At 42.9% G+C, this 13,527-nt stretch overlaps 1 protein-coding gene across 1 annotated transcript in view; it reads right to left on the reverse strand.

Annotated features, from left to right (window-relative positions):
* Positions 1 to 13,527, reverse strand: part of LOC309560164 (calpain-2 catalytic subunit-like) — a 78,767-nt gene that overhangs the window by 46,042 nt on the left and 19,198 nt on the right. The window contains exons 8-13 of the mRNA XM_082263729.1: positions 10,150 to 10,235; positions 9,995 to 10,066; positions 8,554 to 8,717; positions 4,914 to 5,053; positions 1,650 to 1,855; positions 1,004 to 1,040 (exon numbers count right to left, since the gene is read on the reverse strand). Coding sequence (XP_082119855.1) covers positions 1,004 to 1,040; positions 1,650 to 1,855; positions 4,914 to 5,053; positions 8,554 to 8,717; positions 9,995 to 10,066; positions 10,150 to 10,235 — 705 coding nt within the window. The remainder of the gene's footprint in view (positions 1 to 1,003; positions 1,041 to 1,649; positions 1,856 to 4,913; positions 5,054 to 8,553; positions 8,718 to 9,994; positions 10,067 to 10,149; positions 10,236 to 13,527) is intronic.

Here is a 13,527-nt window from a genome sequence, read left to right on the forward strand (position 1 = left end):
GCAGTGTGGAGACTGAGAGGGACTATCTGGGGGAGGGACTAGCCTGTGCAGCGGCCGCCCAGTGCAGCGCAGGAGAGAACCAGGCAGTGAGCAATCGAAGAAGCCGGTGCAGTGAGGAGCGGAAGAGGAGTCGGATGACAGGAGTCCAGTCAGGACTCAACATCAGCAGCATCGCCAATCGCCATCAATTATTCAGGCTCAACAAAGAAGGAGGCGGGGAAGAGGCCACAGAGCTGGTGTCTGTCTGTGGTGCTGCAGGAAAAACCTAGCTTGGAGAGTAGGGACAGGTGAAAAAAAGGTAGGTAAGAGACTACTACTGTAGTATTGTCTGACTGTACTAGTGACTGACTTAGTAGTGAGAAGTCTGTAAAGGAAAGGGCATCTATCTTATGGAGAACTTGCCCTTTCCCAATGCCTGGCCTGCTGACTGTAAGGGGAGGATCTATATGGGGGACCTCACCTTACCCTGGCCTGCTGTAAGGGGGGATCTATATGGGGGTCCTAACCTCACCCTGGCCTGCTGTAAGGGGGATCTATATGGGGAAGCAGGTCCCCCATATAGTTCCCCCTTACAGCAGGCCAGGGTGAGGTGAGGTCCCCCATTAAGATCCCCCTTACAGCAGGCTAGGGTGAGGTGAGGTTCTGTCCCCCATATAGATCTCCCCCTTACAGCAGGCCAGGGTGAGGTCCCCCATATAGATCCCCCCTTACAGTAGACCAGGGTGAGGTGAGGTCCCCCATATAGATCTCCCCCCGTACAGTAGGCCAGGGTGAGGTGAGGTCCCCGAGGTGAGGATCTAAAGAACAGCATTTGGAACATGTTAGGTTCTTTCCTCCAGCATTATACAATTGCATAATGTTGGAGGAAGGAACCTACTATGCTACGAAAGAATGCATCTTTAAAAACTTATGGTAACCAACAAAGAGTATCACTTAAACTCCAAACTTTCCACATAAATTAATGGCTAGCACAATACAAGTCTGTACATGCATTTGCACTTACCAGAACTTCTTTGCACTCCATGTTGTTCTCCAGTGCCCTGAAACAGATTTAAAAAGGCTGTTTTACAGAATTAGGTACATCTGTATAATTCATTTTGGGTCATGAATTTTGATCATTAAAACTTTGACTTGAAATACTGTAAAGGAGATTGCATAGCCTTTTCAGTGAAGTTTCCATAGAATAGTTTTTATAGTCTTTTCAGCAATTTGAAAAACTGATATATGTTCTAATTCCTCTGCAGTCAATTAAAACATATTTTGCTGTTTTTTTACAAGATGTTGAAGTGGAGCATGTATAGCGCTAAAAGTGAAGCACCTTTAGCCCTGGTTCACACTGGTGCAACTTTAAAATTGCACTACTTCATGGCAATTTTAAAGACGCAGATCAGTGCGATTTGCACCACCGATTTCATTGTAGCTTGCAACTTCATTTAACAGAAGTCTTTGCAAGTGGCAATGAAATTGGAAAAAAAGTGGGGCAGGAACCTTATTCATAATGGCTGTGACATGAGTTGAGGCAATTTTAACAGTTCTGTTACCGGCAATGGGTTGGGACTTGTCATGTGGTTTTGAACTCTGAAATCGCATGAGAAATCACACCGATGTGAATGAGGGCTGAAACAAATTTCAATCAATGTCATAGTTACCTAGAAGAATTTCCCTTTTCAGTCAAGATTCTGACCAAAAACTCTCCCTCATTGCACTCCTCCAGAGACGGGATGATGATATAGTTTCCTGGAGGAAGGCTGGAGCAGATTACCACTTCTCTGTGATTAGCACAGGGTCCAGCACTGAGAATTGGCTGCAAGGAGCACAGCTTGTCTTGAAACAGATATGCATGTGTGTCACCTCCCTGTAATACACAATAAAGAATGGCTCTAAAGTCAAATGATGGCTCGCACAGTGTCTATAAATTATAGCAAATGGTACCCCTGTTTACCTCTATTTATGATCTACTCCAATATTTTTTTTATATTATATAGGCATAGCTGATCCAAAAATATTTATTATTTTAAGTAAATTTGAATTTCCTACCACCCAGTGTTAATTTCGTCGACTAAAACGTTTTCGTCGACTAAATTAACACAATTTTAGTCGACTAAAATACGACTAAAACTAAAACAATTCAGATGACTAAAATACGAATAAAACTAAAATGGTATTTTAGTCAAAAGACTATAACTAAAACTAAATCGAAATTTGCTGCCAAAATTAACACTGGTGCGTGCTCAAAGCTTAATACAATAATAACATATTAGATTTTTCACTCCAGGACCAGCAGTAGTATATAATGAGTTTGGAAATTGTAGAGAAATGCTTAAATAATGCATTACAAATTACAATTGAACTACACCCATTCGATTATAGATAACTAAAATGAGTTTTAGTCGACTAAAATGTAGGACGTTTTAGTCGACTAAAATGTACTGGAGTTTTAGTCGACTAAATACGACTAAGACTAAAACACTTGCAGAAGACTAAAATGGGACTAAAACTAAAATGCCATTTTAGTCCTAAGACTAAGACTAAAACTAAATTGAAATTTGCTGCCAAAATTAACACTGCTACCACCTGAGTACAACAATAAAATACCTGCAAGCATGTCCTTAGTTTGCCCTTTGTGTTTCATCGATTACAAGGTATTTTAATCTCACCATTAGCTTTAACATTTATAAATTACATTTCAAAGAATGACGCAGAAGACAATGTTCGGCTTTGTAAGGGCTTGTGTAGAAGACAAGGTCCTTCAGAGGTACTTCTGGTCTGTATTAAACTGTTTTTTTATTCCTGCTGACTTTCATGGAGAGAATCAAGCAGTTTTGAACTTTTTATACCTGTGTTCACAAGCCCTAAAGTACTTTGCAGCATAACGATAGGTGGGGGAGGACAGAACTAGGTGCTCCAAAAAGGGCAATCTCACTATGATAAGCCCCAGGAGATACAAGCCAAATGGCTGACTGCCATCTATCTGACATATGGATTTTGTGTAGAGGTAGACTTTGATACATTTTTTTAAGGGATCAAACACATAAAAGCCAGTGGTGGATACAACCTGTAGAGGTTCATGGTGCAGAGCAACAATCCACATCTTGCACTGCTGACCATCACTCCAGGACCCTCACTCAGAGGTTGTTTACACGACTTAGAGCAAAGAAAGATAGAAGCAATAAACAGTTGGCAATGATGTTATATTCTTCCGTTATTGGGAAAAAAAAGTCTCTGATTGGTTTCAGTGAGCAGATGCAGTCCACCTTAAACCCCCCCCCCCCCCTATTTTTATATATTAGTTCAGCAGTCTGACAGTTCTTCCTAGGAATAATCTCCCATTTTGCTTGTACTTCATACCCCACCGCTCTGCCTGCTACTCCATTCATGTGCTCCTTAAAGTGTAACTCCACTTACACTGGACTGGACACTGTCAAGATTTTAATTGTTGTCTGTGTCCCCTTTCAGAAGATTTTTTCTTACTTCCTGTCCCATAAGAGACCTGCCACCCAGGGCAGTAAGAGTGAGGAGAAACTTTCTCATTGAAACAAAGATAGCAAAAGCAAAATAAAACTTTCCAGCTGTTCCTCAATCTATGAAACACAAACATTTATTTGAAGTCTATTTAAATACCATTGGTACCTCCTATGGCTTGTTAACAAACTGAAGCATAGTGAACACAGTTAACTATGTTTCAGTGATGAATGGACACAGGATTGATTGGTATCCATCGCTCACTGTGTTCATTCAGGAAAGGAAAGGGCCAGTAACTTACATCCCCCTGTGTGCCCGCAGCAGCTGCCGGTGGGAGAAGTGGGAAGCCACCAGCAGTGCGGGGGAAAGGGACACACATGGGGGCCCAGACAGCAGATGGAAGGGGCTCATGTGTTAGAACCAATCCCCTTGCAGTGCTGCCGAGAGTGAGTGAGGGAGAGGAGGAGAAGGAGAGGAGGAGAAGCTGGCAGCACTGCAGTGGGAGACAGAAGGGGATTGAAATCTGCAATAAGACAGTACAGCTGGCCCTCCTGCTCAACAGGTTCCTGGGCCCCCCTTATGAACTGATGGGGCTTGGGCCCAGTATGGGAGGGCTGGCTATACTGCCTTATCAGCAGACCTGAGTCAGATGCTACATCTGTCCCCTCCGCCTCTAAGACCAAGAACTGAGTGATCAAAGACCGCTGATCACTCAGTTCTCAGACTTCAGTGAGCAGAGAGCCGGTTACTGTGCTAGGCTGTGGAGGGAGCAGGGAGCAGCTGGCTTAGGCTATCAACGGCACACTGAGCCAGCTGCTGGTCAAGCACTTGGGTGGATCCCATCATTAAAGTCTGGGTCTATCCAGAGTCTGGACCAGCTGGGTGACATCAGCTGATAGCGAGCTTTAGCCCGCTGCCGGCTGAATATGGGTCAAAGGAGTGCTGAAGGAAGTGCACTCCTGTGATTTTCATGAGCTGGAAAGAGCTTGGCTTTACATCTCTTTTAGGCTTCCAAAACAACACCCCTAGCCAGATCTGGTTCTTATAACTTTTAAAGAATATTACATTTTGCATACAAAGGCAAATGCAAGTTATATTTTTATGCTTATTGTCACAGAAAGTTTTCTAAATAGGTTTGTACTATGTATTATACAGTATAAATGCATTTATTACACATATTTATATAGCAACAACAATTTATGCAGCACTTTATTTATGGTACATTAACATCAGTTCCTGCCCTCAGGGACCTTATATTCTAAGGTCTCTATCTCATATGCATATATACATGCACATACAGTACATACTAGGGCCAATTTTGACAGGAGCCAATACACCCACCAGAAGGTTTTTGGAGTGTGTGCATAGGGAGAATATGCAAGCTCTATGCAGATAATGTCTGGACATTGAACATGAGACCCCAGTGCTGCCAGTGATAACCTCTAGGTTACCTTAAATATATGACAAGCTACACGTTGTGTGGTTTTTCTTAACCTCTGGTGTTTCTGCATGACGGATACAATAAAGCTGCATGGTGTGTTTTCATTCCCTGAGAGTAACAGTGAAAATTGTGGGTTCATCCAATAACAATCTGTAAAGATATAAAAGACAAAAATCAGAATTGTCCAGGCTATGGTATTTAATATCACTCTCTATGGACGTAGACAATGAAGAAACTAGGGAGGAAAACTATTATTGCCTTTGAACTTTGGTGTTGGTGAAGAAGTCTAAGAATATAATGAACAGTAAGAAAAACAAACAATGGGTCCCTTAATAAATCAAGCCCAACCTTCCAGTAGAAGTCCAGATGACTGGACTGATAGTGTCCTATTTTGGACATATTATGAGAAGGTCCAACTCACTGGAAAAAGACAATAACTCTCCAAAAAGCTGACATAAAAAAAGAAGAAGTAACCAGCAATGAAATAGCTGAATGCAGTTACAGAAAGTAGAAACATACCATTGTGATCCCTGGAGACCCAAAGAGAAGACAGATCAATCTGGAAAAAAACTATCCAATTGGTCACCAGAAGTCCACAATGACTTGATGGCAACATGGGGCCCTTAAAGGGGATGTATAATAACTTTGTATAAATTTTTGTTCTTTATTACGGTCAGGACTGTAAAAAATATTTAATAAAGCATGGAATATTGTACATTGTAGACTATGACCATGTTTTTTGTTGCATCCTATATGTATATAACCTGAAACATGGTCAGAAAGATGGACTTCAAAATAAAATAAAATTTTTTATAAATAGCACAGTGTTAGCAGATCATTTTAAACATGCATGAACCTAAATGAAAAATAAAAGGCATAAAATGAAACCAAAACCATTAAACAGTAGTTTTCCTTTAATATCTAATAGCTGCTTCCAGCCATGAGGGCATAAAAAACATTACTCCTGTAGGGGGCATCTACCCCAGATCAGGGCTGTCTTTAACACAGGGCAAAAGAGACAGCTGCCCTGGGCCCAGTCATTGTTTTGGGGCCCAAAGCAGCTCCCCCTTGAGCCCACACTGGCCAAAAATAGTTGAGAAGAGGATTTCGGAGGGCCCAAAAAAATGTTTGCCAAGGGTCCAATCAATATTAAAGACGGCCCTGCCCCAGACAGCAAGTAATTGTGCTGCAAGTTTGAAAATGATTTGCTAAGCTACTTGACTTGCCAGGCTTCACAAGTTTGTTGCACTATTGGAGCAAGTCCACATTGCATGACTCCAGATCAACTTTTTTTGCAAACATTCTGCAAGTGTGCTGCAAGTTCTGGTTCAGTTATATTGTGCAATAGTCATCCCACCACAGGGGTCACTGTGGCTGAACTTTAATGCTTTAGACTTGCAAAGCTCTTGCTGTAGACTTACCACTGCAACTTTGCTCTTGCTAGAGATTTACCAAGCAAATTTGCTACAAATTGGAAACATTTCGACTAGAAATTGTGCTTCAAGTGCTCTGCAAGTGTACAACTTGCCGGTGAAAATGTGCAGCAAGTTAACAGACTTACAATTCAACACTGCCACAAATTTGTGGCAAGTTATCCTCGCTATCTGGGACAGGACCATCCTACTGACCATTGTCACTGAGACAGTAAATGACGGGGGATCTAAAATGTAACAGTTTTGACCAGGGCGAGAGATGAGGGTAAATCTCCCCATGGGGCCATCTATTCTAGTAACAACTGTCAAAGAGGGAAATCCCCCTCACCTCACAGGAAATGAAAGAAAACACCCCAAAGAGACAGCAAAAAATATACAGAGAGGGATTTTACCCTTTCATATTCTATCCAACTGTACAAACATTTTTTAATATCACACTTTCACATTACCCTACAACCTGCAATTTTGTATAACAACTACTATACATATAATGCTTGCTTTATCTACTCCCCCAGGGTGTAGCTCAGTCAGCACTGCTCCACAAACCCTTGGAACGTTGCTTGAAGTCGCCATATTGCTTACACAATGTGCCCAATCTAATTGTTATGGATCTGGTGCATATACAGTTTTGAATCCCTGTACAGTTCCCAGATTATACTTAGCCTACTGCTCTATAATGCTCAAAAAATGACTTAAAACCAGTCTAACTGTTCACCATATACTGAATAATGACAGGAAGGATTTAAAGGTGCAGATAACCGAGTTATTATTTCCTTTCCTTTCTGATGTTGGTATTAAAAATATAATTTCCTATGGAAAACCCTTTTTTTCAACACAAATGTGCAGATTTTTTTTATCAACTTCCCAGAAATGACTCACCTGCATGCCAGGGTTACACAAGCAAGCTTTAAAGTGTTTGTTACCCCAGCATTTCAAATTCCTGGTATGTGCCCGCTGTACCATGTACTTGTATGAGAAAGTATCCTGTTCTCTTTGTATCGCTTCCCTTATGTGAAATCCCTGGCGACGTTCCTGCCAGTCCCTCTGCTTTCCTGTTAAAAACTGACCACATTAGGCAGGAGAGCACACCATGGTCAGTTCTCTAGCTGTGCTGGGAACGTAGCCTACTCTCTGGGCTGGCCTTTGGGGTGTGCGAGCTGTGCGGGAGGTAAGCGGCGACTGCGGTCTGGACAGGGTTAACACAGGCAGCGGCCGCCACTTACCTCCTGCTGTGCCTCGGTCTTCTACTGCTGCAGCGCTGAGCTGTGTATCTCACAGCTTAGCCACAGAGACGCCGCTATTGACTGATCCCTCCTCCTCTCTGCAGGGACGCCAGAGAAGAGAGATCGTCAGCTCCTCCTCCACCCGCCCCTTCTCCTCCTCCTCCTGGGTCTGCCCCGCCCCCACACTCCCCGGGGAAAATGTGTGTGGGGGGGGGGGGGTGCCACAGGATTAGCTCGCACAGGGCGCCTGAACACCTAAGGCCGGCCCTGCCTGCTCTCCTCCAATGATCAGACTTGTCCTGACACACCCACCCTGCACAGCCATTTACTGGGAAGATCAGTGTGCTGTTGCTTCTCCTCCCCCAACTCTTATCCAGCTGAGAACAGAGGGAATGTGATCACTTATAAAAAAGGGAAAAAAAGGTATTTATATTGTTTTTATTTTTTATCTATACACAAATGTTTGCTTTTCATTTCAATTTCAAACTGAATGGGTTGTTTTACAAGGTGATTGTTTACAAAGCTATCAGGTCTATTTATTAAGACAGCACAAAGAGCAATGAGGATTTATAAAGTACAGTAACCCACATCAAGCAGTGAGTTTTTCTCTTCATTGCCATTCACAACAGTAAAATATATAGTTATACTGCAGCAGGCAGCCACTCCTGCTAAAAACCACCATAGGTTCCTGTGTATTTTTGTAAAGTTATATAAAGTTGTTTACATGGCAACATTTGGGCCTGTGATTGGCCATTCAGGAACAAAGCACTGCATTGTGGTGAGGCCGGGTGAGTCTCACATATTCCTCCATACTTGGAAGTACCGGGCATTTCTCACATTGGCTAAGAGCAAAATAGGGCAAATTAAGTACATGTACCTTATGCCCCACACAGTAAAGAGAACCTGTCCCAGTAAAGGCAAATCACAGGTCCACTTCAAGAAGACAAAGACACAAGAAACCTGTGAGACATGGAAGAAAGTATCCATCAATTACCAGAAGTAGGGCTGCCCCCAGCTGAAAGTCCTTTCACCCAGCGCCCTTCATACATTACATACTCCCAGGGTTTAGTAGCACTGCCAGTTTCCAAAAGGCTCTGGGGTCCCAAGTGACAGATCTCCAGAAACTGGAAATTCTCTTTGAAATCCTCAACTGCAATCCTGCATTTAGAGACACAATATTAGCACTAGGCATAGCAGTATAGTAATCTAGTCACCTTTAAATGATATCATTTCTCCTTTGACACATTATATGATGCGAGTTTATGATTAACAATAAGTTACAGAATAGAGCCTAAAGTAGATCAATTATTTTAGATATTTTTCCTATAGTCATGCAATTATTTTTTGTAGGCTAACCCAATTCCTGGTTGGAAAGTAGCTTTGAACAGATTTATTTCTTTGTCAAGGAGAGGAAAATTGAAATTTTGTTTCAAGTAAAGCTATGTTGTATTTAAGATTATAGTTTACGGAGCCAATTAACAATAATAAGATCATTTTCATTGTTACTTAAAAACTGGTGTGAAGTTTCATTTGCGCTATTTGACGACATCTGACCATCATATCCAATGGCTAACTGTGGACACCCCTGCAAATGACTGATTTCAGATGTTTCCAGTGTAGGGTACTTTTAAGCCTAGTAAACACGGGCCGAATGTCAGGCAACACCTGCTGGTTAAAAAAAAACAGCTGACATTCGGCCCGTGTGTGGGGTAGCCGGGCCTGTCTGGTCTGAAAAAGCCAGCAGCTGACCGGCTTCCGATCAGCGCTCTCAGCCAATGTCTGAGAGCGCTAACCAGAGTGTTCTGGTCCCCCTCTCAGAACACAACAGCTCAGCAGGGGGAATCGCTGTACTAATGTCAGATCGTTAGTACAGCGGCTCCGACCTGAGCGGTCAGGATTTTTTTCGTTCAACCCGCTGATAGTGTGTACTAGGGTACAACATACAAATACCTTTTAGACAGCTGTGTGATTCCAACCTTGTGGCAACAGTTTGTGCACAGAGCCAGAACCATACAGACACAGTCTAATGAGTTTTCTATGGAGTATCTCCACTGGTCTGATATGACCTCACTCCTATTAAGGACCTATGGGATGAACTGAAATGTGGAGTGTGAGCCAGGTCCAACATCATCAGTACCTGACTGCTCAATGCTTTTTTGGCTGATAGGGCATATATTTCAACCGACACACACCAAAATATTGTGGAAAGTCTCCCAGAATAGTAAAGGGTGTTCAAGCCACAAATGGAGGAATGGGAAGGCCCATGGATGTCCAACAAAGGGGGATATGAGTGTGAAGGTCACGTGATCACAAAGTTTTGGCCATATAGTATATTTCCTTTTGAAAATTTGGCTCAATATTGGAAACAAATTTTTAATTAAAAGTTAAACGTTTATCTTGGACTTGTGAGATGATATTTAAATTGACATTTGTACCAGAATTCTCCATCCTCTAGAACTACATTCTCTGGCAGCTCGGGGTCAATCACAGTATGCCATTCTGGTCCCCTGAGAAAATAAAAACCACAGAATTGTCTTTTCAAAAGTTCTGACAGCTCCACCTTCAAATGACAAAAACATAAACATCCTACCCATCTCTCCAGGATCCAGTCCACTCAGTGTGTCCCCAAGGGTTCCTGACCCGGAGCAGAGATACTGGCCCATTTAGGGTCTGAACCTGCAAGAAAGGATCAGGTATTGGATGGAACTAAAGTTGCTACCAAGACACAACTTGAAAAGAGTTCTCTGCTTTGCTTCTAATGGAGGAAATTATTAGCAGGGTCTGGAAAGCCAATTTAGGGCTTTTTCTCATTATTACATTTGTTGTTCACTACTACCAGTTGTGAACACTCATGCCCTGTCTCAAAGTGTTTTTATTCATGTTTAAATATTGTATGCACATATTTTTAACAAGCTCAGTTGATTAAAAGGATTTAGTGGACAGCCTCACTCAACATCAACAACATGGACTAATCTTAAAAATAACTTTCAGGGCTCAGAGAACCCCTGCTAACAATTGCTATATGTACAATTGCATTTTTTGTATTAAAATAACAAACATGCCTGCTCTGTGCGATGGTTTTGCAACCCCAATCCTCTTTTTCTGCCGTTGCTCCACGCTCCTCCTCTTCATCAGGTGCCCCCACGGAAAGCCGCTTTCCATTGGGGCGCCCGTACGGGCTCACTCCCAAGTCCTGCTGCTGCGTCCATCAACACAGACAGTGGGACTTGGCCCCACCTCCCCTGTCACATGATTTGATTAACAGCAACGGGAGCCAACGGCTCCCGCTGCCATCAATCTGTCCAATGAGGAGAGAGAGACAGTGACTGTCTCTCTGTCCCTGTCATCCATTTACACTCTGTAGCACCTCTGGTTATAGCTGAGAAAAATGTTTCCAACAGGCTGCTTGTAGAGAAGTCAATCGAGAGATCAATTTCTATAAAGCCAGCTTGCCCATAGATGGACCGAAATTTCATTCCATCTATGGCTGGCTTTTCCTTTGTGGTCACTGGTAGAACACTCCCCCCCCCCCCGACAGATAACTAAAAATAATATTGTTATCAGTGGTTACTCATCTAAGAGGCAGGAGTTGCTTATTGCGTAGGAACCCCTAGCAACCTCTGGAGAAACCCAGGAGCAGCAACGAGGGACCTGAAAAGAGGAGGATCAGGGCTGCCCTGTGCAAAACCAACTGCATAGAGGAGGTATTACATGTTTGTTAATTAAATAGAAAAAAAACAAGACTTTACAATCACTTTAAGCACACATTTTAGTTGTTACTGTAAAGTTTACCTGAATGTAATTTCAAAAGGATAAGTTCACCTTTGGGAACATGTAACAGTGACAATAAGCAGGGGATCTTCTCCCCCTGCCCGGCCGCGTCATTCATACACAGAGTTCTGTGGCTGTCGGCTTGTAGTTCTCAATGAACTACCATGGCGCTGTTGAGCGCTCTGGTAGATCATTCTCTTTTCCAGTCAGTGAATAACTGCCTGTCCATACGAGGTACGAGCCAACAGATACACTCACAAGTCTCATGGCACCCATGATCTGCTGATCGCGGGTGCAATGCTTTACAGGCTCCAAGTAAAAAAAAATTATAAATGCACATTTTTTAACCTGCAAAAAAGATGTGCATTTAGTATATTTTTAAAAAAAGTTAACTTATCGTTTAATGAAGTTTGCATTTATTTGCTTACTTTATTATCATATTTTCATGATTTTACTTAAAGTGTATTTGCAGAAGCAAAGAGAAACTTTCTATAGTTCTTAGAGACAGGTCTCCTCTAAGGCTGGGTTCATACATATGTGGCTGCGGTTTGCAGTCTAGGACTTTTATGTTCACTGGTTCAGGTTCAATTTAGGTGCAAATTTTTACCCAAATTTGCACTTGAACCAGACCCAAAAATGCATAGGACCCTTTTCAAAACCGCACCACAACTGCCCCGCACATGTGTGAACTAGCTTCATTAAAAGCTGGGCACATTCACACGTTATGTGAATTTGATGTTCTTAAAAACTCTTTTCAATTTGCATATGTGTAAACCCAGCCTAAGAAAGAGGAGAAGTAATGCACAGTCAATACATCTCCTTTGTGTTCCTGTATAATCGTACCTGAGAACTTTTAAAAGTTTTGAGCCTGAGATTGCAGTCACAGTGTATGTGTGATATGGAGGGGTAACCAGGGTAGGTATTAATAATGGTGCACTTATGATGTTGTGGCAAAATGTTGCAATAGCAGCAACTTCAACTATCCATTACACCTTGCAACCATTTCTGCCGAACCTCCTTTACAGCCCAATTATTACCACTTTCCTCTATCCATATAATTTCTACCCTTCTACAGCCAAGCAACACTTTCACTAGTAGAGACAGAGCCTAAGTGCCGGTTCACACTATAGCGTGTGCGGCGATTGCATGTAATATTGGAGCGCACTGCTCCTTCATTACATGCGATCGGATGTGCAGTGCGAATTCAGCCATACATTTTTTTTTCAGCCGCATCAGGATCGGATCGCACAGTGGTTCACACTTGTGCGATCCGATCCTGTGCGAACTGATGTGCGATATGCGATCAAACTGGGGGTGTCGTTAACATTTCATTGACACCCCCTGCGTATCGCATATGGCAGTGTGAACTGCCAGATGTGCGTTTGCGATGCGGGAACAGGCTGCGAATTTGCAGCCTTCCCGCATCGCACAAGTGTGACCCGGCATTAGAACTGTGTCCTGAAGCAGCCTGAACTTGGCCAGCTCAGCTGTTCCATTACAGCTGCAGTCCTCTCCAAAGCTGGATACACACTATCCAACTTTTGTGGTTAGATTTCCTTCAGATTTACCTTTTCTATGTAGTGCAAGGGCCTGCCAGATTGCATACAAATTGAAAGTGTTTAGGTTTGACCTCATATTATATGGTTTTGGTAAGTCTAAAGGAAAAAGTCTTCAGAAAATCTTATAGTGTGTATGGCCCATAAGTAAGAATTACTACTGGATTGCATGTGGGTCAGGATGGGCATGGGAAGGAGGAATTGAACACTATGAAACACTGCTAGTGACTGTAGACTGCAATCAGGGGCAGGGAGTGCCTGTTCTTGATGCCAGGTAGGACTGTTGGAGCAGTGTGGAGGCAAAAAAACTGTTAGGCCCCTTTCACACATGCAGACCGTTCAGATTCACCTGTTAGTTTTTTAGGCGGATCTAAATGGATGCCTCATGCATCTCTGGGGCAGCGGAGACATGTCCGCTGACACCCGCTGCCATCCGATCCGGTCCGTCAAATCCGGACGGATGGAAACCCTATTTTCCATCCGTCCAGTGGATCGGATCGGATGGGATCGGAAGAGAATGGACAGGCGGTCTGTTCTCATCCGATTTACCGATAGGGGAAAGCGGGGATCTGACATCTCTGTCTCCGGACACAGAGGGAGATGGAGCTGTCATCAGCCTGCTCAGCGGGGATCGGCGGATC

This window comes from Pelophylax lessonae, assembly GCF_965119305.1.
Source record: "Pelophylax lessonae genome assembly, chromosome: 7".
Classification (NCBI taxonomy): Eukaryota; Metazoa; Chordata; class Amphibia; order Anura; family Ranidae; genus Pelophylax; species Pelophylax lessonae.